The sequence below is a fragment of the Telopea speciosissima genome, chromosome 5 (assembly GCF_018873765.1).
Source record: "Telopea speciosissima isolate NSW1024214 ecotype Mountain lineage chromosome 5, Tspe_v1, whole genome shotgun sequence".
Lineage (NCBI taxonomy): Eukaryota > Viridiplantae > Streptophyta > Magnoliopsida > Proteales > Proteaceae > Telopea > Telopea speciosissima.
In genome coordinates this window covers 69,118,216-69,145,412 of record NC_057920.1, presented here as the reverse complement: position 1 = coordinate 69,145,412, position 27,197 = coordinate 69,118,216, and the positions used below count along the sequence as shown (strand labels likewise).

The following is a 27,197-nucleotide window of genomic DNA, read 5'->3' as shown; positions in this document are numbered from 1 at the left end:
GTGGAGTGATGAACTTATAAAAGCCCAGAGAACATCATTAAATGTTTCGTCTATTGATGTGTCACTTCAAATCCCACCCCTAGTCTATCCAAAGTCCCACCAATTGATTACTATTGGGCTCTGTTTGTTTTAGAGGGGAAGATGGGGTGAGAATGTTGAGAAGATGGAATCCACGTGTTGGTGGGGTTTGGGGGATGGAAATATTGAAGTAAAATTATTTTTTCCATGAAAAGTAACCAAAGTCTCACTAATATGATGGGACTTTCGTTCGCAAAAGGGTGGGATTTTGAAGTGTCACATAAAACAATTAATGATGTCCCTTGAACTTTTGTAAGTTTACCATTCCAAATTAACCAAACAAGGTTGGGGTAGGATTTTAAAGTACCACATTAGTATTTTGACACCCCATCTAAGTTCCCTCGAAACAATTAGGACCTTTGAAAATATAACTTTACCTCAACATTTTCATCTTAACAAAACCCCACCAACATACATGTGGGTCTCATCTTCCCATCAAAATCCCACCCCCACCTTTCCTTCTAAACAAACAGGTACAGGGCCTAAATGTATTTAATTTCAATTCGATTTGCTTGGTACATAATATATTATTGGGGAAAGTTTTATGTGAGAGAGTGAGAGTTTCAAGGCCTTAATTAATGGGTGAGGGTTTTATGATTTTTCCAATTTTTTGTGAGAGGGACACGACGATGTATGCATGCATAACCGTGTATGAAAACTTCCCCCATATCTTAAATCAAACTAAAAAATTTAAAATCAAATCGAGCAGGATAAGGCGGTCTTTGCGTGCAAAGCTCCGTGTAGAGCGCCCACAGAAGTAGGGGCAGGCCGCAGACGGAAGTAGAGGATGTCGATTGTTGAGAGTTGACACTTAACACCCACTGTTGTAGGAAGATCAGCGAACTTTCGTTCAAATTAAAGTCATGGAACTAACTGACCTTGACATCGGTAACTCCTTTAAACGATTTCATGTTCAATTAAAATAATGCCACGTTGAAAATTCTTCGTGTGGGTCCATTTTGATGACGGCGAGGATACTAACAGGCGTTACATCGACGAGTGGTGTTAAGCACTTGTGCAGTTGTAATGCCCTGAATTGGCGTCAATGTTGACGGCCCCAGGTTCTGGGACAATTCTCCTCTGCATCTTCTTCTTCTCTCCCTCGCTTTCTCAGCCCAAATCGATCTTTGAATCTTTGAATTCTTTTAGTTCAACTATTTTTCTCCTCGCTCTCCCCCCCCCCCCCCATAAAGCAACGCATAGAGACACACGAACCATTCAGAAAAAAGAAAAAAGAAAAAATCGTTCTTCATCAATATGATGAAGAATCGAAACAGTGAGAAGGTATCAAAGAAATGGATTCTCATTCTCTCTGTCTCCAGCTTCGCTCTTGGAATGTTCTTCACAAACAGGTTCCTCCCCCTCTCTTTCTTTTTTCTTTTCAATTGTGTTTATGAAATATGATATGGGTTTCACGTTCCTAGTTTTTGTTCCCATTAGGATCTTGGTTTGATGTAATGTTTGTATTTAACGATACTTGCTTTTGCTTGACTAATGTATTTAATTGGATCTTTTCTAGGTGTAGAGGTCCACCTGCAATTGGTTTTTGTTTTACCCCTTTCTTTTGTTGAATTTTATCATAAAATGGGTGAAATTGCAGGGTGTGGGCTCCTCCCGAATCAGATGGTCAGATCATAACTCGTCGACGGCAAGAACAGGAGTTGAAACTTGTTTCTGGGGATTGTGTCACAAAACAGGTCCGTTTGTTATCCAAAAGGATTGATAGGCTTTCTAAAGTTTCTTTTTTTTTTTTTTTTTGGGAGAGGGGTCTTTTCTTTTCGCCTCAATTTTTACCTTCCCTGAATCAGAAGCTTGGACGACAAGAGAAGGATATAATGGGGGAAGTTTACAGGACCCACGAAGCAATTCAGTGAGTATGAATTGAAGTCTCGATTCTGCCCATTTTGATAGTTTCTCTTTTCTTTTTTAATTCAGTTAATTATTTGGTTCATTTGCTGATGAATTATTGGAGGCCGGTTAGATCTTTAGATAAGACTATTTCATCACTTCAAATGGAGCTCGCCGCGACAAGGAGAGGTCAGGAGATGGGAATCAGCGACTCTCATGCAATTCATGAGGGCTCACCGAAGAAGAAGAAGGCATTTGTGGTCATTGGAATAAACACTGCATTTAGTAGCAGGAAGAGGCGCGATTCGGTCAGAGAGACTTGGATGCCTCAAGGTATCTTTTTGTTATCTCTTTGCAGTATATTTGATAGATCTACCCATCTGGGGAGTCATTACTTAGTTTTATTTGGAATTTAGGGGAGAAGCTACTTCAACTGGAGCGAGAGAAGGGTATTGTAATACGCTTCATGATCGGGCACAGGTACATCGCTTACTAAAGTTTCTGTGAGCTTGTAAATCTGTGTTTGTAATGCTGGCATGTTCTCCATGATTGTTTTGAGCAAACATCCGGTGTTTTAACTCTGCAGCACACTCACACTCGGAACAGTTTCATACTGAGATCTCTTGCTCTTATTTTAGCATTGTTCGTTGTCATCTAATGAGTCACTATGCTTCTTTAATATGATGTTGATGATTGAATGCTCATATTATTCAAATGCACTTGTGATTTCTACAATCTTATATGGCTTCCCTTTTATTAAAATACTTTTTAAATAAATAATGTAATGGCAGCAGTTCTTCTTACCCATCCAAACATATAGAGGAAGTCACTGAGGGAGTTTGAGAAGACGTTTTTGGATCACTGTAATTAGTACCAAGTCAGAGCTTTTTGACCATCTTATTTTCCAAATTTACTCAATAGCTTTCACAGCTAGGAGTAATGGTTTTTCTTACTTTTATTTGTTTTTCTCACCATCTCACCCAAAGCCATTCATATCTTTTGTCACTTCTTCCCAAATCATTTTTGATCTACCCCTTAGTCTTTAACTCCTCTCATCTGAATTATATTAGACCTCCTTACCTGGCCTCCATTGCAAATGCCTGTATAACCACGAACAACCCTCAATCAGCTTATCTTCTCAAGATACACTCCTAAATGACCTCAAAATTATTTAATTTCCTCAAAGGTGATGATTATATTAAAAAAAATGGCTTATCTTGTATTGATGATTTATTATTATCCACCATGTGATGCCTGTTATCAATCTGTCTGCTTTATCATGACTCTATTAAGAGAGTCTCACATATAAATATTTTGCTTATGCATACTTTTCTCCTATGCCTGTTAAATGGTAATTGTGAAGAACCATCATATCGTTTACTAAAATGGGACCTGACCTAAATTTTCTTCAATTGATTGGGACAGTGCAACATCCAAAAGCATTTTAGATCGAGCTATTGATATGGAAGATGCACAGCATAAGGACTTTCTGAGGCTGGTAAGAAGATGCTCATTACTTCCTATACACAATGATTTTGTGTGAACTTGGGTCTTAATCTTTTTGTACCATCCTGTAGGAACATGTTGAGGGGTATCATGAACTTTCTGCTAAAACAAAAATCTTCTTTACCACTGCTGTTGCAATATGGGATGCTGAATTCTATGTCAAGGTGGATGATGATGTCCATGTCAATTTGGGTACATACTATCTTTATTTTCCTGAATCTATTTTGCAGCTTGGGCCTCCTCTTTTAAAGTATGATTTCTAAATTTTGGCTTTTACATCCTTCGACGATTTCAGGTATGCTAGCTGCAACTCTTGCCCGTCACCGTGCTAAGCCCAGAGTCTACATGGGCTGTATGAAATCTGGACCTGTTCTTTCTCAAAAGTAATCCTCCATGAATTCATCTAAATGGGTGGACTTCTTCAAATTGTTTTTTGATGTCATGTAGTAGTGTAATGTGTCCCTCATGTGTATCTTTTTTCCCCTTCCTGTAGGAATGTCAAGTACCATGAGCCAGAATACTGGAAATTTGGGGAAGATGGAAACAAATACTTCCGACATGCTACTGGACAGATATACGCGATTTCAAAAGATCTGGCTAGATATATCTCAATCAACCGGTAAGAATTTTGGATATAATTCTATCAGGCATAGTTAGGCCTAACTTGGTATCTTTTTAGCTACCATACAACAGAGTTGAGTGGATTTTCATGCACCTAGCAATGCAGGGTTTGGATGAACTGATATGATTAGTACATGGTTGTTCAAACGACATGATTCAAACTGTTTTCAGGACTCCTTGTTCTTTTAATTTCCTGGTTAAAAGAGTGTTTCCAGTTGGACAGTATATAAATTGTTCTTGCCCATTATGCAACTTGAGAATCCGGTGCTGCTGTTTGTGACTGTAGGGACATATTGCACAAGTATGCAAATGAAGATGTGTCACTTGGTTCTTGGTTTATTGGTCTTGAAGTTGAGCACATCGATGAACGTAACATGTGCTGTGGGACTCCACCAGGTATAATTCTCCAAGCTATATATTGCTGGTCTTAAAAGACGGGTTCACATCTTTGCCTGAAGTTCTTATTTTTTGGCTATTCTGCAGATTGTGACTGGAAGGCACAGGCAGGCAGTGTATGCATTGCCTCATTTGATTGGAGCTGCAGTGGAATTTGCAAATCTGTGGAGAAGATCAAGAATGTTCATGCAAAATGTGGTGAAGGAGATGGAGCTGTTTGGAGTGCTTTATTTTAAGTTACTAGAATGAAGGTGTTAGGCAATGTCTGTGATATCATGTTTCCACTACTGCCTAATGACTGAGGTAAGCAAGATTTCTTTAGTGAAGCATCAACAAGCAGTTTTGAAGATTCAGACAAGAGAGAACAATGCACATAGAGATGGTTCATTTTCCCTCAACTATGCCTGTACATCTCGCTGAAAGCCTTTAGGTGATTGTTATGTGGATTCCAAATGGCATGAGCTACACCAAACCACTTTCTTATTGTTGGTTGTTGCTCTGGTTCAGGGCATAGTCAGAAATTCAGTTGCTTCCCATGTGTTTTATTCTTTTGGGGTTAGGATAATAGGATATTTATACAGAAAAATCAATTCTCTCAGGTGGGGACAGTCTATTGTCGGTGTTGGATGTACAAGTGAATGTCTGTTACAGTGTTACTACATAGCATACAAAAGCTCGGCAGCCCCCATTTTCACAAGTCATTCCTGGATTCTTATAATGATGATATTTGTGTATAGTTTATAATCAATATCCAAGATTGAAGCCATTTTAGATGTTCTTAATGGTCCTATGCTTGTTTATTTTGAATGTCACAACCTATCTTACAAGGAAGGCTTCATAAATTGGCCCGTGTAGGAAAATTACCACTTATATATTATTTAGGGAAAGCAATAACATAACTACTTGTCATATTTTAGAATGTTTCAATCCATGCCAAACTATTCCAAAAATGTCTACAATTTCCACCCAGGCGTTGGGGAGGGGGGGGGGGGAGATTGCCTAGATCAACGAGATAAGAAAATTAATTACGAAAAAACTAGGTTTGATTTTGTTTTATACATACTCTGTCTTGTAAACCTACTTGCTTTGTAATTCTTTTTCTTATCTAATAGGTCTAGAAAATTGCCCCTAAAAAAAAAAAACTAAAATCTTTTCAATCAAAAGATTTTAAAACTGAGTTGAGCAATAATATGTAAGGTATTTTGTCACATCGACAAGTATCCACTTCTAAGAAACATATGTTCTTACATAACCATTTTAGGAATTTTTCCCATATGCCCTCTATCTTTTGCTATGTGGACAAGATGATGTTGGCCGTACAATATAACCCCGTGAATAAGTTACATTTCAAATGGTATCTTATCTCAACCATAGGATCATTATATTTGTGGCTTTTCTAATTAATTTTTCAATAATCCCTATTACTCTGGCAGTCTTGTGTTTTTTACTTTGGCAGAGTACTCCAACTGGATTGGGTAATGCACGTGAAATTGTGAACCAAGATTTTGGGTCTAGGATGTATTCCGAAGTGAGAAAATAGAGTTTTAGAATGCATTCTAATCCCAAAATCTATTTCAAGAGTGCAATCCAAACATAGCTTAAAAACACGAGCCAATCTCAAAAGATTTTCCCAAAATAGTACCCCAAATTCCTTTTCTTTTCTCGTGATTGGCCTAGTAGTAAAAACTGGACCAATTTAAGGAATCACACTAAGGGCCCGTTTGGTAATGCTTCTATTTTAGAACAAGTGTTTTTTACCTTTATCATTTTTTTATGTTTCTGTGCTAGAAACGTTTTTCAGGACTCTAAAATGGTGTTTGGTAAACTTGTTCTAGAAACGCTTTTAGACCAGAAATACAATACAAATCTGTTTGGTAAAAGCTGTTCTGAAGCACATTTTACCAAATTAATGAATTATTACAAAAATGCCATTACTTGACTAAACTTACTTAAAATTAAGATGAAAACATTTACCATGGTCATGTATGACCATCCAAAAAGGATCTTGGTGGATTCAAACCACCATCCCCTTAGAACATGCTTGAGACATACTCATGTTCCAAGTGCTCTACCAATTTGAGCTAAAGACCCAACAAGTCGAGTTTGAAATTTACAAGTAACTCAATTCTTGTTATTCATTGCATTCAACTTACTTCAAATAGAGTTTGAAATTTACGAGTAACCCAATTTTGAAGAGAAAGAACAAAATCAATTGTCTCTTCAATGAAAGGAATTTGAATAATAATCATTAGAAAACAAGTCACCGGTAGAGGGAGTAGGTGTTCGGCATTAAGAGTGTAAATACCCAATTGAGAAGGCCAGATAGGGATGGTAAATAACATGAAAGAGTAAGCACAACAAAGTGGGAGAGAGGTGTCATGGTCAATTTTATGTCTCTCTTTTAGGAAAGACACACCTAAAATGCCTCTTCTTTTCTTAAAAGTGTTTTTTCACCGTAGCAGATGGATCACTTGTGCTGCTTTGCAACATCAGTCCAAATACTTAAAAGTGATTTTTCCATCGTAGCAGTGCTCGATTAATTCGTTGTCTTGGCATCTTGTATTGAATCTGTTTCATAGTATTTTAAAGAGGACTGATCTGTGCAAGTATAATTTTTTGTCAACTAGAAAATGCTTTTGGTTCATCTTAATTGCAAGGTCTAGTCATTGAATTCATTATCTTCTTAGTGAATCTGGTTTTGCAGTTCTTGTTTAACGTGATTCAAGGATAGATGGTTTTGTTTAGGAGTAATACATTTATATAGCTTCAAGGACAAATCTGATTGCTTAAGAATTATACATTTATTTAAGAATGATATGTCAATATAGCTAATGGAACACCCAACTGGTTCTATATGTTACATTCATTTAAGAATTATATCTATTGACACGCAAAATTTTTCAGGTCTCTCCATCCTATGTGCTTCATATGTTCTGTTCCAACTTTTTGGTGTTTTTCTTCTCTCCAAACCCTAATAAAGAGGTAGGAACCTCTCTCTCTCTCTCTCTCTTTTATTGGTCACTTAGGAACTAAGAGATTTGTTTCTACTTAGGAACTAAGAGACGAAGGAGAAGAGAGTGAAGCACATCTAAGGCAAGCAGTGGAGTTATTAGAGCAAGCGAGGAAAATAATGGAGCAGATGCCAGACTTAAAGCTTGAGTAGAAGACTAAGAAGCTAAGACAAGCATCCACAGCAATTGTCATCTATCATCTTAAATGAACTACACAACATTCATCCACAGCAAAACCAAGAAAAATAAGCTACTTATTCATAAGAAACAAGAAACAAATCCTGTAAGTTCCTCTTAATAACCCCACTAATACTTTCAAGGTTTGGTTCAACATACAGAATAAAGACCACATTGCTCCTTTAGAAAAGATTGCCAAGTTCTTTTTTAGGGAATTCAAAATTGATAATGGTGGTGGTAAATTGCACAATTGCAATTTTTGGAAATAAACCTCACACCCAGACAAAACATCTACGTTCCTGTTTTCTTTTTGACTAATAATCTCTAACATTGACCAAAAGATTTGAAACTCTAATTTTTAAATACGCCACATATGCTACTTTCACATAAGAAAGAAGAAACAAATCCCTGTAAATTCTTACTAATAACCTGACTATACCTCAGTGTTTGATTGAATATACAAAATAACGACTAAACTGCTACTTTAGAAAAGAGAGTGCCAGGCTCTTTTTTTTGGGGAATGATAGCGCCAAGTCAAAATAGAACATGGTTGTGGCACATTGCTAACAATTCCCCGTGGACATCCTACTGAAAACCTAATTTACCACAAACCACTACATTTAACCAAGTCTTGTGCGCCCACATCCAAACCAAAAATGGTTTTGGTCTGAGAAGACAAAGGCCATGGAGCTTGGATCGTTGGGAGAAAAGCCACACAATCACTTGATCACTTCTTGATTTTTGAGAGTTTCTGCAAAAAGTGTCAATACAAGGCTTATATAAATTTAAAAAGAAGAAGAAGAATTAGAAAGAAGAAGAAGAAGAAGCGAGTAGAGGAAGAAGAAAAGAAGCAACTTACCTATCCAACAGATCTAGGGTTTCGTTGGAGAAGATGCTATCGCAAGGAACCAGCTGCTCGGTGGAGAAGACAATGGAGATAGGGAGTGCCACAAGTCTCTTTTCGAGGCACAAGAAAAGAACATGTCGCAGAGTGAAGATGGCTTCTGTCTCGTTGAAGGAGTCCTTCGCTGGTGTCCAAGAATTATCGGGCGTAGATTCTCTATTTTGTTTCAATTGAAGTGTTTCAAAACTGAAGAAACAAATAATTTTGTGTTTTACTTGTGTTTTGTACGCGGTTTGTTTTACTAGCACATAAAAACAGATCGGTGCATCCAAACGGTAGATTCCGTTTTTCTGTGCCAGTAACACAAAAAACACAAAAAATATGAAACAGAAATGTTATCAAACGGGCTAGCTGCGTGGATGTACACCATGTGAGACCCGCTGTACCACATGGCCTCGGCAGCGTCGCATGATGCGTTGTAACAGGAGTAGATAACGATTCGTGTGCAGGCGGTCGTCTGTTTGACGCTTCAAAGTCTTCCTTAGCTCATCAGTTTTGTTTACCTGTGTCCACTCGGTCTCCACTCTACTCTGATCACGACACAGCAACTCTTTTCTGTTTCATTGTTGCTCTCGTCTTCTTATTCATCTCGTTCTCCGGTGCTTTCATGGAGAACGCAGACGTTTTTGGCTCATCAACGGCGCCACTCACCTGGCATGATTTTTTGGAGCGGATGCGACATCCTTCTGCAGTCGATTTCGTCAAATCCATCAAGAGGTCACTCAACTTTCTCTTGCTTTCAGTTCTCTGTGTTTTGCTCAAGTTTAGGAGAAAGTCACTCTAATTCTAATTACTCACTCAAATTGGGTGACAAACTGGTTTCCTTAATAAAAGATCGCTTGGGTTTGACAATTTGCGAACTGTATGTAGATTTGAAACAAAGAACCGCCATATATACTATATTATGTTTGGAATGTTAAGGCTTTGCGCTGTATGGATGTAGTTTTTTTGGACATCAAAGAACTTATAGAGCAGTTTTACAAATTGACTGGTGAGAAAAGTGCATTGTTACGGAATCATTTTAGTGCGTTGTTGTCTTGTACGGAGATCTCAGTTCATTTATAGGCTTACCTCCAATTTCTATTTATTTGCGTGGTGGCACAGCTTGACTGTGCTTTCTATCTGTTTGTATGTTCATCAAATTTGCTCTTTTTTAAACGGTATCTATTTGGAGATGGATGAGAATTTTAGTGGGTCCTTTACACACTTTTGGAGGCTTTTTTGGGGTAGAAACTCCATACCTATAATCAATAATCAGGTGTATGGGTTTCATTATGTTTGGGATTTATGATGCAAAATACTTTCGAAATATAATTATCAGCAATATGGTTGTCCATGGGATGGATGACGCAATTCTTGCTATACTTGGTCTAATGATCAATGCATCATAAACTCGGGTTATTGGACCGATTTATTGTTTCAGATAGTGGCAATGACAGGTGATTAAGGACCCAAACAAAAAGAGATGAGGGGTCCTCAACTTTGGAATGAACTCTGATTTGAAAATGTAACTAGAAGTCCTAGAATATGTGCATGATGATGAATCTTGGTGGCAGAATATCTATAGTAGACAGGTGAGAATTTTCAAGTGGAGGATAAACAAATGGAAGAAGGAACTTCTGGAAATGCTGATAACCAAAATGAAACTCCTTTCATGAATTGGGTCCTTCAAACTAGAAGACTCAACTGTTTTAGAGAAGCATTGGAAAACCTTATGGTAATTTGTTTGAAAGGGACCCAATTTCTGCCCCCTCAAACCGCCCCTGGGATGGACCCGGAGGTTTTCCAGTGCTTCTCTAAATCAAATTTAAGGATGTATAGACACAAAGGACGGGAGCTCGTATCTTGCCGGTGGTAAGGAGGGGAGCTCGTATCAATTCTAGACTCTTACCTATTAAAGATCCAATGTTTCAAGATGCTATTCTAATCCTATGTTCTTGGACTAGCTTCTTTACTTGCGCGTGTCCACGGTGCAAGAACCCTTGCCTACTTGTCATTGCATCCAGGCGCCGACACGGCGTGGTGCTTAGAGGCGATGCCCTTGCTCACTTTTCACTAAACCCGGGTCACAGTGTAGCGCACCGCTTATTCTGTTGGGGAATACCCTAGCATAACATTTATAATATAAGGTTGTCGAATCCATGTAAAAAGGGTTTGGCTAGGGGTTTTTTTTTTTTTTTTTTTGGTGTGCCGGCTGCCGACTTGATGCACCAACCCTTCTCCTTTATTTGGGCTTGGGACCAGCAGCAAACACTGGTAGAGTTAAACCTGGGCTTGGACCGGCATCTCCATAACTAACTATATTTTATTCACTTGAATTTCCAGCTCTTACAGAGCTTACGAATCCTCAGAATAAAAAATAAAATAATTTAAGATGACTCTATAAATTGGAACTTCTCATATCCTACCTAAACCTTAGCGAATGTAAGACTACCCAATTAATTGGGACAAGGCGTAGTTGAGTTGAAGTCACTTTATATTTAAAAAAAATTCTTTTTTTAACTGTCAATAGAAAATTAAATGAAAGTGTAGAGTCTTGTTGATGCACGGCATACTTGTTGGATGGTCTATTTGTTGATGTCTTTATGTTTGACATACATGAAACATCTTAATATCATTTGCAATTCAAAGATTTGTCTTTTCTAGCTTGCTTTTTCCATTTTGTAAATTGAATATGTATGAAATCATTTGCAAATGATGTATGGCTGTGTCATTGTTTGACTTGTGTCCAAATGCCTGAGCTGGGCTTGACTGATCCATGCATAGAAGTAAAACTCGGAACTCGACCAGGTTTCGACCCTAGGGAAAACCGAGTTGACTCGAGATATCTCAAGATCTTGGTCGAGTTGGTTTTTTTTTTTTTTTTTTTCCAACTCGAAACCTGGTTTCGGTGGGTTTTAGACCTAGTTTGGGTCTGAAACTTGGTACTTAGCCTATTGTAGGCCATTTAAACACAATGACACTATCAGATTTTGCGAAAACAAAGTCCAAATAGGAGTTTCACTTAGTAGAAAACCAGGACAGACACTTACTTATGCCAGAAACCAGGACAGACAAACACTTATTTATGCCAAGTAAATGTTTTTGTATTTGTATTTCATTTACTTAAGATATTATGCAATTAAGCTAATACCCCCTATTTGAATCCAATAAAAATAGTTAAAAAATCAAATTCCAAAAGGAAAAAAGGTCAAACCCCCAATTCAAGAACAAAAACTAGATTTTCGGCGGTAGATGCAATTTTCTACTTTCTAATGCTGGGGTTTTTCTCAAATCTAAAAATTCCATAAATCTTAATATGGTAAAACATTGCTAAAACAAAAAGTACGGTAAAATATTCATTTGTTTTGATGTCCAAAAAAATATTTTCATTCGGATTGATTTTGACAGCATTCGAGCACACCAAATTAAGTTTGATCGGTACATAACTCCTTCAATATAAATCAGATTGAAGCAATCTTGGACTTGTTGGAAAGCTTTGGACTTATTTCCTTTTGGAATTTGACTTTTTAACTATATTTATTGGATTCATATAGGGGGTATTTGCTTATTTATGAATAATATCTTAAGTAAATGAAATACAAAAACATTTACTTAAATGATATTAGGCATAAATAAGTGTCTGTATCCCAAGGTTTGCATAGATAGGTGTCTATATACCAAGATTTCCCAATGAGATCTCGAGATCTGGCACTCATATAAAGGAGTATGGGTTGTCTCGAGATTTCCCTCTGAGATCTCGAATCTAGCACTCGTATAAAGGAGTTTGGGTCGAGATCTCAACGAGATATTGCACTTTCTCATATGTATGCCATCTCGTCTCGACCTTGGGAAAAACCGAGATCTCGCGAGTTTTAGTACTATGGATCCATGTAAGTTCACTAATTGATGAGGAAGGATAATAAGCGTCCAGAGATACTTGAGAAGCTTGAGTGTCTGTGTATGTATCACCGAATTGGACAGCTTGGCACGATTGTGATTAATTAACACTGAATTGGGGTATGACTCGAATTCTATGGCCAATTGATTAACACTGAGGCTCCATTTGGTTCAACATAAAGTATTTTATAGGATTTATTGAAAACCAATATACTGTTCTTATTTGACCTGAGGGATTCGAATTAGCTCCTCCCGATCGTATTTCTCCCAAGATGAAAGAAAAGATAGGCAATCTCTCTTTTCAGAGTTATTGACTTACTAAAAAAAATATTCTTGTGATAAGTCCCATTCCTGATCAAACTATAGAAATTGTATTAGGGTTAAGAGAGGGAAAATTTTCACCCAAATCTGCTTCCTTGCCATGTCCAACCGAAAAAAAAATGTGTACTCAGTGCACGAGGCTCCCGCCACTGTGGGGTCAGGGGAGGGGCATAATGTATGCAGCCTTAACCCCGCTCCACAGAGAAGCTGTTTCCCGGCTCGAACGGAGCAATCTTACCATTGTGCTGAGGTCCTCCCAAGTGATTCAGATTAATTAAAGGTCACGTGCCACTGTCATTGTTGTGTTTTTGATATTATTTATACCCTGTTTCATGCTAAAGAAGATCAATGAGACTGGTTCCACTTGAGACTGCCCTGACTGAAGTAAGTTCGTGATGGGTGGTAGGTACCACCAATAAATTCTTCGGTTATGACTACGTATGGAAGGTCTCAGAGGAGACCGGTCTTATGGAATCACTCCATACTTATTATTGTTTCTTTTTCCTTTTTATGACAAGCATTATTGTTATTTTTTTACTAGTGATATGTGGCCTACGATATGTAACTTCTTTTGGTTTCTTTTTACGACTGCAAACTAAATGTGTGCAAAGTTTTGACTCTGTATATTTTCCACTTGGCAGCTTCATTGTGTCATTTTCAAACAATCCACCTGATCCGGAAAAGGATAGTTCTGCTGTACAGGAGTTCCTTTCCAACATGGAAGGGGCTTTCAGGGCTCATTTGCTTTGGGATGGTTGCTCAGAGGAGGAGCTGGAGAGTGCTGGTGAAGTGAGCTATTTTACATTGTTTATTTCTATTATCTCTTTCTATGAGGATATTGGTGTATCCAAGTGGTCTCTCTCTTCAGTATCAAAGGCCTCTCTATCCAGTAGATTATCAAACAATGCTTTCCTGTTTCAGTTATAGGGTACAACTTCTTTACTTTCTAGAAGTTGTCTGGGAATGTGTGCGCCACCCCCCACCCACCAAAAAAAAAAAAAAATACTCTCCCATTCACCATGTGATTAAGGTGATGCGATGAAGTCATCCTTCATCATCAAACAGGTAAGTGAATATTTTTGTAGTTATCCATCCTCCCTCCTTTGGTGGGTGAATGATGTCATGGGTCATGAAAATAAATGCTGAGACATCAAAATTAATTGTAGTATTAATTTGAAATTTTGAAGGTTGAGCATTTGAGGTTATCATTGAGTGATATTTAACAGGCAATCAAGGGATACAAAAGTCCAAATTATTCGTCATGGAGGAGGTAATGGATACCTTCTGGATGTCTAGTTTTCGTGAGGTTAGCATTTTTTAATAAAACAGAAAAAAAAAAGTTTCCTGACCTGAAATGGAATAGAAATGAGTTGGCAGAAGGAAAGGAGCCCACCTCAAAGTGCCATGAATCCACACGGATCAGAAAAAACCCGGAAAACTTTATTGCTTAAATTGCAGTGTCACTAGGGACTTACAACTAGTATACAGGTAAATATCCAAGGCTGAAAGACAAAAAATTTATAATTTCAAAAATAGAAACTAACTCTAACACTCACTTACAACCAAGTAAACAGAAAATAGGAACTATTCTATTACTTCCTAGCTCTCAGAAAATAGAAACAGAATAGGAACCCTAGTTACAATAGAAAATAGAAAAGAAGGCTTCCATAGAAGGGCTATTGTGCCTGCTCTTTTGACCACATTGGCCTGCTGCTTCATCATTCTTCTCGGTTACACATTTTATTGGCATTCTTTCTTTGTTGCTCAACATTTAGCTCCATACAACATGGCTAACCACAGTTTCGGTTGTAGAAGTGCACTGCAATCTTCCTCTTGAAAAGAATAATATATAATATGTTTTGTGTGAATAAAAAATTCATTACCAAAAGAAGAACAGGGAAAAAGGGGGGGGGGAACTATACAAAAGCAGACTCTAGGAAGGGCCGGGAGAGAGAAGAAGAGAAACAGGTTAGCTCCAGGTAACAAAAATATGCCTATTCCTTGGGGAGTCTACAATGGATCTATGGGGTAACAAGTGAATCATAGAGCTAACATAAAAAAAGATGGCCTTCCAAATCATGTCAAGAGAGCGAGAGTTGGAACACCATCTTCAAAGATTCCGCTCCAGCCAAATGTGAGAAATAACAACACCGAACACTAGCTTACCAACAACATCATAAATAGTACTACCGGAGAACGTCAGATCCATCCAAAGCTAGTCCCTAGAGAAGGGTAAAGGTCTTCAACTACGGGGCCAAAAGGAGTCTAAAGCTTTCTTCCAAACTGAGCAGGCAAAGGGGCAAGAGAAGAAAAGATGGCTGATGTCCTCAATAGCATTCCAACAAAGAATATAGGAGGAGGAGACAGAAAGGTGACGGTGAAGAAGGAAGGCTTAAGTGGATAGGCATTGGTTAAAAGACTCTCCAGACAGTGAAACTGTGGTGGGGAATATGGCCTTTGAACCAAACCAGTTTGTGCCAAGGGACAAGGGGGCCATTGTGTCTTAAAAAATTCCAAGCAGATCTAGAACTGAACAGGCCATTATGGGAGGGGAGTCAAAGGATCTTGTCAAAGGTGGAGGCTTGAAAGGGGGGAGGGGGGGAGGCCCAAACTAGGGAGAGACTCGGGAGAGGGAGAAGAGAGGAGGACCAAGAACCATGGGAAATAATGAAGGAAACATTGGCATATTTTGGCATACCAGAGGAGTAAACCATGCAGGCTCCTACAAAAGAAAGGAGAACACCTAAGGGGTACCAGTGATCAAGCCAGAGGGAGGTTGAATTCCCATCAGCAATCTTAAGAGATGGTAGCTCTGAGGGCTTGGGGGTCGAATGTGAAGGATTTTACGGCAGACCCAAGAAGAGTCGGCATGAATGGGAGCAGTCCAAATTGACTTAGATTTAAGAAGATATGAGGAAACCCAATTGACCCAAATGGAGTCATGCTTAGTGGAGATTTTCCATTGCAACTTGAGAATTCCAGAAATATTAGAATCACGGATTCTACTGATGCCAAGACCACCCTCTCTTTTGGGAAGATAGATGGATTTCCAACTAAGGGTTTGGAGAAAGCTGGAGCACTCTTTTCCTTTACAGAGGAAGGCAGAATAGAGATTCCATGGCTTTGATGGTAGATTTAGGAAGCCCATAAATGCTGCACCAATAAATGTAGGAGGATTGGAGAACTGATCTAATCAGTTCCACCCTCCCCACATAGGAAAGAAGTTTTCCTTTTCTGAGTTGGAGCCTTTTGCGAATTAGGTCAAGCATGGGGGTACAGTGATGGCCAGTCAACCTAGCGGGGATCAAAGGGAGACTAAGGTACTTAACAGGGAGAAAACCGAGGGAGAACCCCGTGAGGCGGAGAAGGGTAGCCTTATCAGTTTCAAAGACTACTGAAAGAAAAATGTCGAATTTCAAAAGGTTGATTTTGAGACCCAAAAGGCACTCAAATTGGTGCAGGGAGGACATGATGGCCGAGATGGAGGCGGGGGGAGGCCGGAGGCCTTGGAGAAGATCATGAGATCATCAGCAAAAGCAAGGTAGGAGAGCTTAATGGCTTTGAATTTGGGAATGGGAGAGATAGGAAGTTGATCAGTTTTGGACTGAATGCTTCCGGAGAGAACCTCAAGGGCAAGGGAGAAGAGGAAAGGAGATAGAGGGCTTGACGGATGCCAATATGAGAAGAGAAGAATCTCGCCGGGAATCCATTGACAAAGACAGAGAAGCGAGGGGAGGAGATACAAGCATGGATCCATATGGGGTTTCACAGTTGACGATTTGATAGCCCTGTTCCTGAATTTGCAGAACTAAGAGGGAATCAAAAGCTTTATGGATGTCTATTTAGGGTAGTTGGGTATTGAGATTTGCTGTCAAAACCCTAAACTATTTCAGAACAAAGGAGGATATTGTCTGAAATACTTCTTCCCTAGATGAAGCCGATTGGTTGTGGCTTATAAGGGAAGGGACCACCAACTGAAGATGATTGGTCAAAATTTTGGAGATTGGTCTAAAGTTGAACAAGGAGGAAGCCCCTTCTTTTTTGGGGATGAGACAGAGAAAAGTGTGGTTAATCCTAAGGATCTGACTAGGATTAAAGAAGAAGCTACGAATAGCTCTGACAAGGTCCTCCTTGATGATATCCCAACTAGTGGAGAAGAAACCTTTGCTGAAGCCGTTTGGACTAGGGACACGATTGGCCTTGTGGGAAAGGACGGCTTTGAGGATTTCGTCCTCAAAGGGAATAGATTGAAGCATTTCAAGGAGAGAGGGAGAGAGAGGGGAACACATTTGTTAAGGAGATCCCCGGGGGGGGGGGGGGAGGGAAGAGGGAGGAGAAAAAGGAGCCAGCTTCTGTCTTAATGTCGTGGACGGAGAGGAGAGGAGTGCCATATCGAGCAAGGAGCATGGAAATGGAGTCAGAGATGGTGTGGGCTTTCAGGGAATGATGGAAATAAGCCGTATTTGAAGCACCAAGCTCAAGCCATTTAATGCACAGCTTTTGGCGAAGAAAACTCTCTTCTTGGGAGGAGAGATTAGATAGCTCACTAGAGAGCTGAGCATGTCCAATTGGAGATGGAACTGGACTAGAGAGAGGCTGGAATGGCACAAAGAAACTTTGGAAGAATGAGTTCCAGGCTTTAAGGGCTCCTTTGGTACTGCGAAGTTTGATCGCAAAGGAAATGAGGGGAAGGGAGCAACAGTGGACAGGCTTATTCCAAGAGTCTTGGACGATGGAGAGGAATTGAGAATGATTTGTCCACATGTCGAAGAATTTGAAAGGTTTAGGCCCGAAGGAGATATAAGGTTGGATGAGAAGAAGTTATGGGCTGTGGTCGTAGATGCCAGAGAGGAGAAAATTAGCATGGGAATTGGGGAAGGAGGATAGCCAGGCTTGATTGATGAGAGCACGGTCAATCTTGCAAGCAATCTGGTCATTGCCTACATGACGGTTATGCCAGGTGTCGAGGGAACCCGACCGTCTTAAGTCATTTGTTCCTAAATTTTCAAGACAATCATTAAAGGCATTGACTGAAGAAATGTCAAGGGGGCGACTAATGTGGAAGGGGTTCAGCTAAGAACCACTCTACAGTAGGATCGATGATAGGTCGCAGCAGAACATCAAAATAGTAACACAAAATCAGAATTAGTAACTTAGAGAAATAAAACCAAATCAGCCAGCAGTTTGGATCCAGACTTGGATCGAGTGGAGGTCCTCTAGGGGTGATCTTCTGCTGAAAATTTGGTACAATTCTGCTGGCAGACTAGGGAGTTGCAGGGGTGTTCCTAAAATAGAAGGTTGGAGTGTAACTTGCAAACCAGAGAGAATCTGGCCACCAAACCAGGGTCGAGTGTACTAGTGTAGGGCCTGGTGTGGGGGTTCTATACTCTAAAACTCTGCAGAAACTGATGAAGAATGATGGAGTTGTGGGGCCTTGAAACTTGCAGCCAATCTGGAGCAGAAACTGGAATCTAAACAGCAGAAGTCACCAATAGGGAATCGAGCAGGGTAGCTTGCAGGAGCAGCAATGGAGATTGATCAGGGTAGGGAAGAAGAGAAGATAGAAGAAGGGGGTAGGGGAATGGGCCTCTCACCCTGGGTCTCTCACCCACAGCTATCTCAGCTGTTGCAGCAAAGGAGAAACTTCCATACTCGATGGCTAAGTGGCCAAAATATTATTTTCTCTAAATTCTGTCCTTTCATTAAGATGTGATGCCTTTTAATAGCTTAGGCAAGCTTACAATTGAATAAAAACTTTCCAAAAATAAGAACTAACCTAAAGTAGCAACTTAGGAAAATAAAAACTACTAAATCGTAACTAAAATATAGAAGGTAACTAAAATTAGAAACTACTAGGCTTTATAGTTCAGCCTTCTAAACAAGCAAGGGAACAAAAAATAGAAACAAACTGAAATTCGAAACTACTTAATATACTTTCTAAAACTGAAAATAAAACCTAAACTATGGCAGCATTAGGATAAAATCTTTCTCCACTTGATGAGCACACAAAATCCTCTAAAAGATATCTCCACACAAGGAAAAATGAGATGTGACACTGTTCACGTGAACAGTATTTTGGCCTCTTTTTCTTGGCCCTTCTAGAAGACCTGCCGGGCTGGCTCAATCTGATCCAGTTCTGGTCCATCTGGAGCTGGTTCAATGGGCCTTGGTTCTTCTTCTTCTTCTGGTCAGCCGTGGGATCTACATCAGCGACCACCAAGCTTTTCTTGACTAAAATGGACAACATAATCACATAGTATCTAAGGAGACGAATGCAGATTGGGGGCAAAGTTTGGAAAATTTTATGATCACATAAAATTGTTCACTGCAAGTTATCTTATAAATGCAAATGGAAAATAAGAAAGAAAAGTAGTTTGTTGATTGCCATGCACCTTAGTGAATGCAATCTGGCTGGCTGTAAATGGTGCCTCTCCTTTGGTGCAACCGGCAGGAAGAAAAGGGAGGAAATCCCTTATCAATCACTGTTTCCAGCCTTTCCTGCAGCCTTCTAGTAGTTTCCAGCAGCAGCAGTCTTGAGTTTCTTAGTTTCTAGTTTTATTTTCCAGCTTACAATTAGTTTCTAATTCTGTTCTAGCCTGCTATTTCAGTTGTATTTATTAGATTAAGATCTAGTTTTTATTCAGAGTTTCTGGTTAGTTTCTTTGTATTTTTGGGAAAGTGTGTACTTGGTACTTAAGCAACTGGGCTGATCCCTGTCCTACAATAGGGATTGACTCCTTCATTGTACTGCATAGTTTTGATAAATAAAATTCGGCTGCTTACTGCCTAACTCTGTGGATTCTCCTTGGTCTTTTGGGTAAGGCAACGCAAGGGGGTTTTGGTCTCCATCATTGCTGCTATTCAAACCCTACTACTTCAATTTCAGTTCCTGGAAATCCCATCCAGAGCCCCATTGTCTTCATCAGTATGGTCTGTTCCATTTTGCTTTTCTATACCCTGCAGCGCTATTTCCATCAACATCCAACTAGTCATATCCATCAGTCCTTTTTAACCTCAAACTTCACCCATCGACCTAGTGAACCTTTACCACCAAATCCTAATCACTCCATATTTCACCCTTCCCCTGTTCTGGCCGTGAGCTACATCAGGTCCAATTGCACCCTTGAAATTACATGTCTCCCTTCCTGTTTTGGACCACCTGACCAGGATTTCGCCCTCTTCTAAACCTAGTTTGAGAGTTATTAAAACTCTCCACTTTTACCCTGGTTCTGACATAATTTATGATCTCTTAATTCCCCATTGTTTCTGTCAAGTTTGTTCTTCCGTATCCTATCATTGGTAATTCAGCCTCTGTTTCAAAACCCTAACATTCCACCTTAATCTTCCCCATTTAGGTATTAGTATTTGAACCCAAATTCTTAATTAGGGTTACAGTCTTCATATTTCCAACATGCTTTTACTCCACAAGGAATGGATGTTTGGTATTATTATTGTTATTCTCTTCTCAATTACTCGGAACGTCCTTGTTACTCTATTGTTTTTAATTGTTAATGGGGATTTTGTTCTCTTTTTTAATGAGTTTTCCTTTCGGTGTACAGCGTTCATGCTTTTTTTTCAATTACAGGGCCTGGAAAAGTATGTCATGACAAGATTATTTACCCGTTTATTTGCATCACTTCCAGAAGATGTAAAATACGACGAGCAACTTTCTGAGAAGTTGGCTTTATTACAACAGTTCATTCAGCCAGAAGATTTGGATATCAAGCCAACTTTCCAAAATGAAACATCATGGCTGGTGAGTTAAGGAGAGCTCAATGACAGTAGCTTATTTCAATATGTGTGTCTACTTGTCTTTCACACTGGAATGCCTAGTTACAGCAAGTTAAAGATCTGTTAATGAGTGGTAGATTCCTTCATGGTGTTGTTCAACATTATCTTCGACATGCCTCCAGGACAAGACACTCCCCTGTAGGACCGTTGCTTTATTAATGGACCAATTGGACAGTTTGAGTGTTGGACTACTCTCAAAAGTTGGTGTTGGAACAGGTAACTAGTCAACATGGGATTGGCAGAGCCTGATCCACCACCAATATCAATCCCCCAGCCCCGATATAATCAGTTGATGGGGTCTGTTTATCCCCATTACAGCCGTGTTAAATTGGAATCACCTAAACTGGGCTGAGTCAGCTTAGGATTGGCAGAGTCCAATCTGATCCTGAATCCTGAGTTTTAAATCCTTGCCACCAACTACAAGCTATAATAGGCCAATGTCTAGTCCAGTTTTAGTAGCATGAGCATCTGTATATTTTGATAAACAATGTGTTTTCATTTTATCTTGTTGGCTATGAATTCTAAAAGTTTATCAGGTTTCTGAAGTAGTTTCCACCTTTTATACGGTAGATTACACATTTCTAAAATTATGTTAGAAATATGAGCTTATAATACAAAAATAATCTAAAATTACTGTGCAAGAATTAGGCCGAGACAAATATGGTTTTGAATAGGGTTGAATGACGAAATAGTATCCTTGTAGCTGAACTCATTCAGTTTGGGAAAGACTTAGTTGAGTTGTGTTGTAGTGAACAAGAATGATGAAAAATTATGTCTTGAAAAACATTTGGACTTGAATATGATCTAACTTTCAGATAATGGACTAATGGGGTATAGTTGTTAGTCAGAAATCAAATTCTGACCAAGTTATGTGGTGAAATTTCTGAAACCATGTATTTTGTACTTCTCTAAATTCCTTTTATTATTCATGTTGATAGAATCAGAGGAGTAAGTAGGAGATAGAGTTTGATTTTACTTCTAATTCAGTTTAGAGTTTTGTTAGGAATCTTTTTTTTTTTCCCTTTTATATATTTAAGCAAGACCATCCAAAAATATTCAGTTTTGAAATTGGAATGAATTTTTTGAAGCTTATGCTGGGTTTGTGAGAGTCGAACATGGTTCAACTACTGCTTCTTCGTCCTCTATCTGCTGCTCTTGATCTCTTCTTTTCTCAGGTGCTATCCAACTTGTTTTCCCGTTTTACTCTTTTCTCTCTTGCTGTGACTGTTTTACTGTTTCTATTCCTGCAAAATAGTACTAGCAGTCCAACAAGTTTGGAAGCTCTCGCTTGTTTCTTCCCCTTTCTTCGTAGCATTTTGGATGTTAATCCCTATACCTTAAGCGACCCTAACCCCGGGTCCTTGTCCCATGAAATCAGGTCTGTTGAGAGATACTCAAAATCAAAGTTGGTTCCTAGCCTCTGCCAGGATCTGTTTCTAGAATATTTATTGATGTTTACACCTGAAGTTGGGTTACCGCTGCTTTCTTGTTTTTTTTGAAGGTTGAGGAAGAAGATAAATTCTTCTATTTACAATTAAGCCCATATTCCTTGATAGTTGATATTACAGATTTACAGTAAAGTCCCTAATTCTGGAATTTTGTTTCAGATTAAAACCATCTCCATTTGACTTTCCAGAAGTGCCCTTTTCCTCTGGGTTTTCCTGTTTAGGCCCCCTAATCAGTTATTGTACACTTGAGGGCCTGATTTTACTAAAAAATTACAAAATTGCCATTACTCTTAAATTTTGAGCAGTTATTACTTGGGTGGGCCATAGTGATCCCAAAGTAGGTTTTGTGGCTCAGGATTGCATCAAATATAAACGTTTATATAAGGTGGGAGGCCCAACACCTTATGGGCCTCCCACGCTTGCCCATAGGTGTCTATACGGGATTAATTTCTGATGCAACTGCATCAAAATGAGTGGCTCTTAAATAAAGATTTTGTCTTACTCATAAAGTTCCATTATTCTCTTTTTCACAGCTTGCACAGAAAGAACTTCAAAAGATTAATACATATAAGGCTCCAAGGGACAAACTAGTTTGTATTCTCAATTGCTGTAAGGTCATCAACAATTCATTGCTCAATGCGTCTATTGCTTCAAATGAAAATCCTCCAGGTGCTGATGAATTCCTTCCAGTTCTTATTTATGTTACTATAAAGGTAAGCTCCGCCACCCATGGTTATTCTTTTATTTCGTTCTCATTGCATATCCACTTTGTTATTTCAGTAAATTTCATTTATTTATTTGCTACTTGGTTTATCAGTTTGGCAATACTCTTTTTAGTTGAAGTATCATTAGCAAGGATTTCAAGCGTGGTACTGGAGATTGGATCGGGCTGTGCCAATCCTGGTATGGATCGGCTGATCTGGCCCAAGCCTGCCCAACCTTTGGCTGATACTGTGAGGTATCAGATCGGTGTCGGCCAATCCCAGTCTGGATTGGATGATCTGCCTGCAGTGGATCTTGTTACTTAAAACGTTGATCAGTGTGGCAGTACTGGTAATAATGTGATGTTGCTATTTATCTTAAAGAATTAAATCATGATATATCTCGGAAAATGCATACCTTTTCCTCATTGTCTCATATTACTTGTCAACATGTAGCTCAAGAGTGTCAAATTTGTTCTTTAACCCATCATGTAGCTTTTGCTTGCTTTTTTGTTTCTGTGACTGGAATGCATCATTCCTTAGCAATTAAGTAGTCACTTGTACTGAAATTTAAGCAAATTTGAAACCTTGTCAAAAACAAATTTATGTTAGTCAAAACACTATAATTAAAGGATGCTATATGAAAACTGTCAGTGTCAAGAAATTTCAAATGTATGAAGACCATTCATATAATGAGAAAGTTTAATCCAGACACTCTTTGCTATAAAGCATTTGTGCATGTCTTGTTTTGTTTACTCAAGTATATTGATGCAAGACAGGATTAGGAAATCTAATAAAGTCCAATTATAGAGAATTTGGTTTTGAAGGTCTACTATACAAAATTCACAACATACATGCAGAAAATCAAGTCTAAGAGCAGCCATAAATGAGTACCTTCCTTTGCTGTCCCGTGAGTTAGCTGCAATCAAGTGCTAAGTCACTACCGAACTCCAAAGAATGTGTCTTCAGTGCCTCCTTGCTGTTAATTAATGAATCCCCAGGGTGTTTGGGGCAGTAATTTAAGCCAAAAGTGGGAAAAACTGGGACTAGTATGAAAATCGGTGTAAATCAAGTATAAGCTAGTGGGGAAAGTCGAGTTTCTTGAAGTTGTAAAGTTGAAAGATGATGAAATTGGTTTGGGATCCACATCAAACCACAAACTAGTCCTATTCTAGCCCAAAGAGAAAAAGGAATAGGGGGAGAGGATAGCCTCAAAGAGGAGGAGTTTAGGGGGGCGGGGCTGGGCTTCACACTGTGACAATACCAAAGCACTAAAACCCACAACAGTGGAGAAGAAAGGAGAGAAGAAGAGGAAGAGAAAGAGAGAGAACTGCCCACGTCCATCTATTTTTCTTTTATTTTATTTTATTTTCAGATTATCTTGCACGTATCAAATGGCATCAGAGCCAGGCGCGGCAGAGGAAATCGGCCATCCCGGGTCTATTCGGGAATATTCTCCTATGTTTAACGGCAACAACAAGGTGACCTTCCAACCGTGCAAGATGAAGAAGAGGCTCTCTATCCAAAACCCCAAGTTGTGTTGGATCGTCTTCAGAAATTACTCTACCAAGATTTGGGATCCGGGTGGATTATTTTAATTTTATTTCTCCCTTATCTTCCTTGAGGACAAAGACAATTTCAAGGGGAAAGGAGTTGTTACATACGAAATTATGTGGTTATTTGCATGTACTAATTATTATTTTATATGTATTAATTGTTGTGTTGTGTGTCAGTTAGTATTAATTGTGAGTTAGTTATGATAACTATTAGTGTTAGTAGGTTAGTTATTTAGATGTGGAAGGAGTCATGAGTGGTAAGTTATGTAGCGGCTATTCAGCCCTATTTAATAGTGATTATGAATGAAAAGGCCAGCAGGTTATTATCCCCTAAATGATCTCTTAAGAGTTATCTTGAGAAGAGGATTGGCAGCCTCCCAATTGTGCCAGGACATCCGGTGGCTTCGTCCGTAAAGCCCCAAATTTATCTCTCTTCCTCTCTTTCTCTCCCTATTATTTTTCTTTTCTTGTATTTTATTTTCAGATTATCTTGCACATATTAATGGGACTTAAGGAGGTTAATGCGAAGGCCAGAGAGGTTTTGAAAGAGGAGACCATGATGGACTCAATAGAGAGGGTGTCTGCCTTGGAGAAGATCATCGGCGAAGGCAAGGTTTGTCAGGTTTGAATATTTGCATTTGGGGATGGGGGATACAAGGTGGTGGTCAGTTTTGGACTGAAGGCTACGGGAGAGAACCTCAAGGGACAGGCAAAAGAGAAAGGGAGAGAGTGGGCAATCTTTTTTTAACCACTCCTTCCCATGTCGATTAGGTCTACCTGTTATTCTTCTAGCACCTCTAATCTGTTCCCTATAAGTCGTCCTTATCAGTGCAGTAATTGGTCTCATTATACATGCCCAATCCATCTCTAGCGACTTTCTCTCAACCAGTAAAATTGAACCTTTCCACATAGGACTTCCTAGATATTTCAAGTTTCCTCAGACTTTATGTGCTTCAAACAACAACAGCAACAACAAACTCAGCCTTATCCCAACCTAACGGGGTCGGTTACATGGATCCAAACAAAACAAGGTAGGGAAAACTGAGGCCTAAACAAAAAAGGGGAAGAAAAGATGGGAAATGAGATGAGAATGAAAAATGGAAAATGACATATGAAAGATGAAAAATAAAAAGGAAAACGAAAGATGAAATTAAGAGGAGAGAGGCACACCCCAGCAAGTATGTGCTTTAAACAATACTAAATTAAATTTAGAACCGAAATCATGATAGCAACATGTTGGTGGGAAGTTCTGCATCATAACATGTTTACTTGCTCAAGTTGCTAGATGGGTAGGGCTTTTGTTTGTTATACACTTAACCATGTTTGATTTCGGCAAAGCTGAGATAATGATGCATGGGTATTTAGCAGTTGCATCAATTTGTTCTTTCCTAACGTCTGCCTGTTTTTGAAGTTATAAAATAATGATTACAAAATTCCTTGCATTGATAATCTTATGCAGGCAAATCCTCCACAATTGCATTCAAATTTGCTGTATATACAAAGATACAGGAGTCAATCACGCTTAGTCTCAGAAGCAGCCTATTTCTTCACAAATATGCTCTCTACAGAGTCATTTGTTGCAAACATTGATGCAAAATCCCTTTCTATGGATGAAACTGAGTTTGAAAACAACATGGAAACTGCAAGAGCGCTTCTTTCAGGCCTTTCAACTGGTACATTATATGAAAGCAATAGAGATGGGGGGCATGTCCTGAGAGAGGAATCCATAGAGCTCAAACCGCAAACCTTGAATTCTATGAATGAAAGAACCATTTCTGATCCTAAGATACACCATCATTTTCCAACTCATCCGTCTGAACACAAGATTGTGAATATGGAAGATATGGATGTAAAGGATCAGCTGTCGGTAATGGAAAAGTTATCCAACTCAGATTTGGAAAAGAGAGGTGCTACTGATCTTGGGAAGGAGGATCATTTGAGCAGAGCATTCAGCGAATACCAGTACTTGTATGCGCAGGTTGGTGATCTAATAGTCAATGATGTAGAAGACCTGCTGAATTGTTACAAACAACTTGTTTTCAAGTATGTTTCTCTTTCCAAAGGGCTGGGTGTGGCTACTTCATCTTTCCCAGAACCTATTTCCCAAACTGAAACACAAAGCCCTGCTGAAACTGAAGAGGACATGAGCAATGGAAGGGAAAAACAATAGAAAGAATAATGTTTTGGATGGAGGCTGACTTATTTGGATGGACAAGTCTGAACCTGACCTACCACAAGATGAAAGAGTCATAAGTTAAGGAATGGATAAACCTAAATCACACCTACCACAAGATGAAACAATCACAAATCAAGGTGGGGAAAATGATGAGAGTTACCCCGAAAATAGTTCGGTAACAAAGGTGATGTTGTGGTTGTATACTTGTATTATCAGTTTCAGCACAATGTTTGGGCTCTATCTGCTTAACGATTGGCAAGCTGTCACTACGGTACTGCACCTTGGGTTGGAACAACCAATTGCTTTAATATTTTGGTTTCTAGTTTCCATCAGTTTTTTTTTTTTTTTTTTTTTTTTTTGTGGGGGGGTGGGGTGAGGAGAGAGAAAATTTGGTTACAAGTGAAGTGGAAATTTAATGAATGGAAATCACCATAAGTATGAAAAATGAGAAATTTATTGCCATTCTCTCATTTGTGGGAATCTAGTCCTTTGGCTAACCTGCAACTTTCTCTTGTCTCTTCTTGAAGCAGGTATATTGTTTTCCAGTTCTCTCTTTTTCCCATTTGCATTGTTAATATGTTCTTGTCATTGCTTACTCTTGGCCTTAGTCAGTACCTGTCTTCGTGAAGGGGATGATAAAGATGGATACAGTTGTAACAGGTTCTGTATCATTGGTACAAATGAGAAAAAGAGAAAAAGTAGTGAGTTAGATACTCTTTATTAGTGAAAATGGATGGAATTTAACATGCACATGTCTTCATCAAGTAACAGCTGCATTTTTTTT

General features: G+C 39.0%; 2 protein-coding genes across 3 annotated transcripts; both read left to right on the top strand.

Annotated features, from left to right (window-relative positions):
• Positions 1–1,142: 1,142 nt before the first annotated feature.
• Positions 1,143–5,047, top strand: LOC122662750 (beta-1,3-galactosyltransferase 7-like). 2 transcript variants are annotated; one of them, XM_043858469.1, is made up of 11 exons: positions 1,143–1,430; positions 1,679–1,775; positions 1,887–1,948; positions 2,051–2,259; positions 2,343–2,406; positions 3,352–3,424; positions 3,504–3,624; positions 3,728–3,815; positions 3,926–4,051; positions 4,340–4,449; positions 4,537–5,047. In XM_043858469.1, the coding sequence occupies exons 1-11, from the start codon at positions 1,336–1,338 to the stop codon at positions 4,683–4,685; spliced, it is 1,194 nt and encodes a 397-aa protein (XP_043714404.1). In that variant the 5' UTR covers positions 1,143–1,335; the 3' UTR covers positions 4,686–5,047. The 2 variants fall into 2 exon arrangements, with proteins under 2 accessions (XP_043714404.1, XP_043714405.1); XM_043858470.1 differs by having other exon boundaries at positions 1,144–1,430; positions 2,060–2,259.
• Positions 5,048–9,093: 4,046 nt separating this feature from the next.
• Positions 9,094–26,576, top strand: LOC122662211 (vacuolar protein sorting-associated protein 9A-like). The gene is made up of 5 exons (XM_043857788.1): positions 9,094–9,258; positions 13,383–13,530; positions 20,327–20,497; positions 22,514–22,693; positions 25,697–26,576. The coding sequence occupies exons 1-5, from the start codon at positions 9,149–9,151 to the stop codon at positions 26,405–26,407; spliced, it is 1,320 nt and encodes a 439-aa protein (XP_043713723.1). The 5' UTR covers positions 9,094–9,148; the 3' UTR covers positions 26,408–26,576.
• Positions 26,577–27,197: the final 621 nt, after the last annotated feature.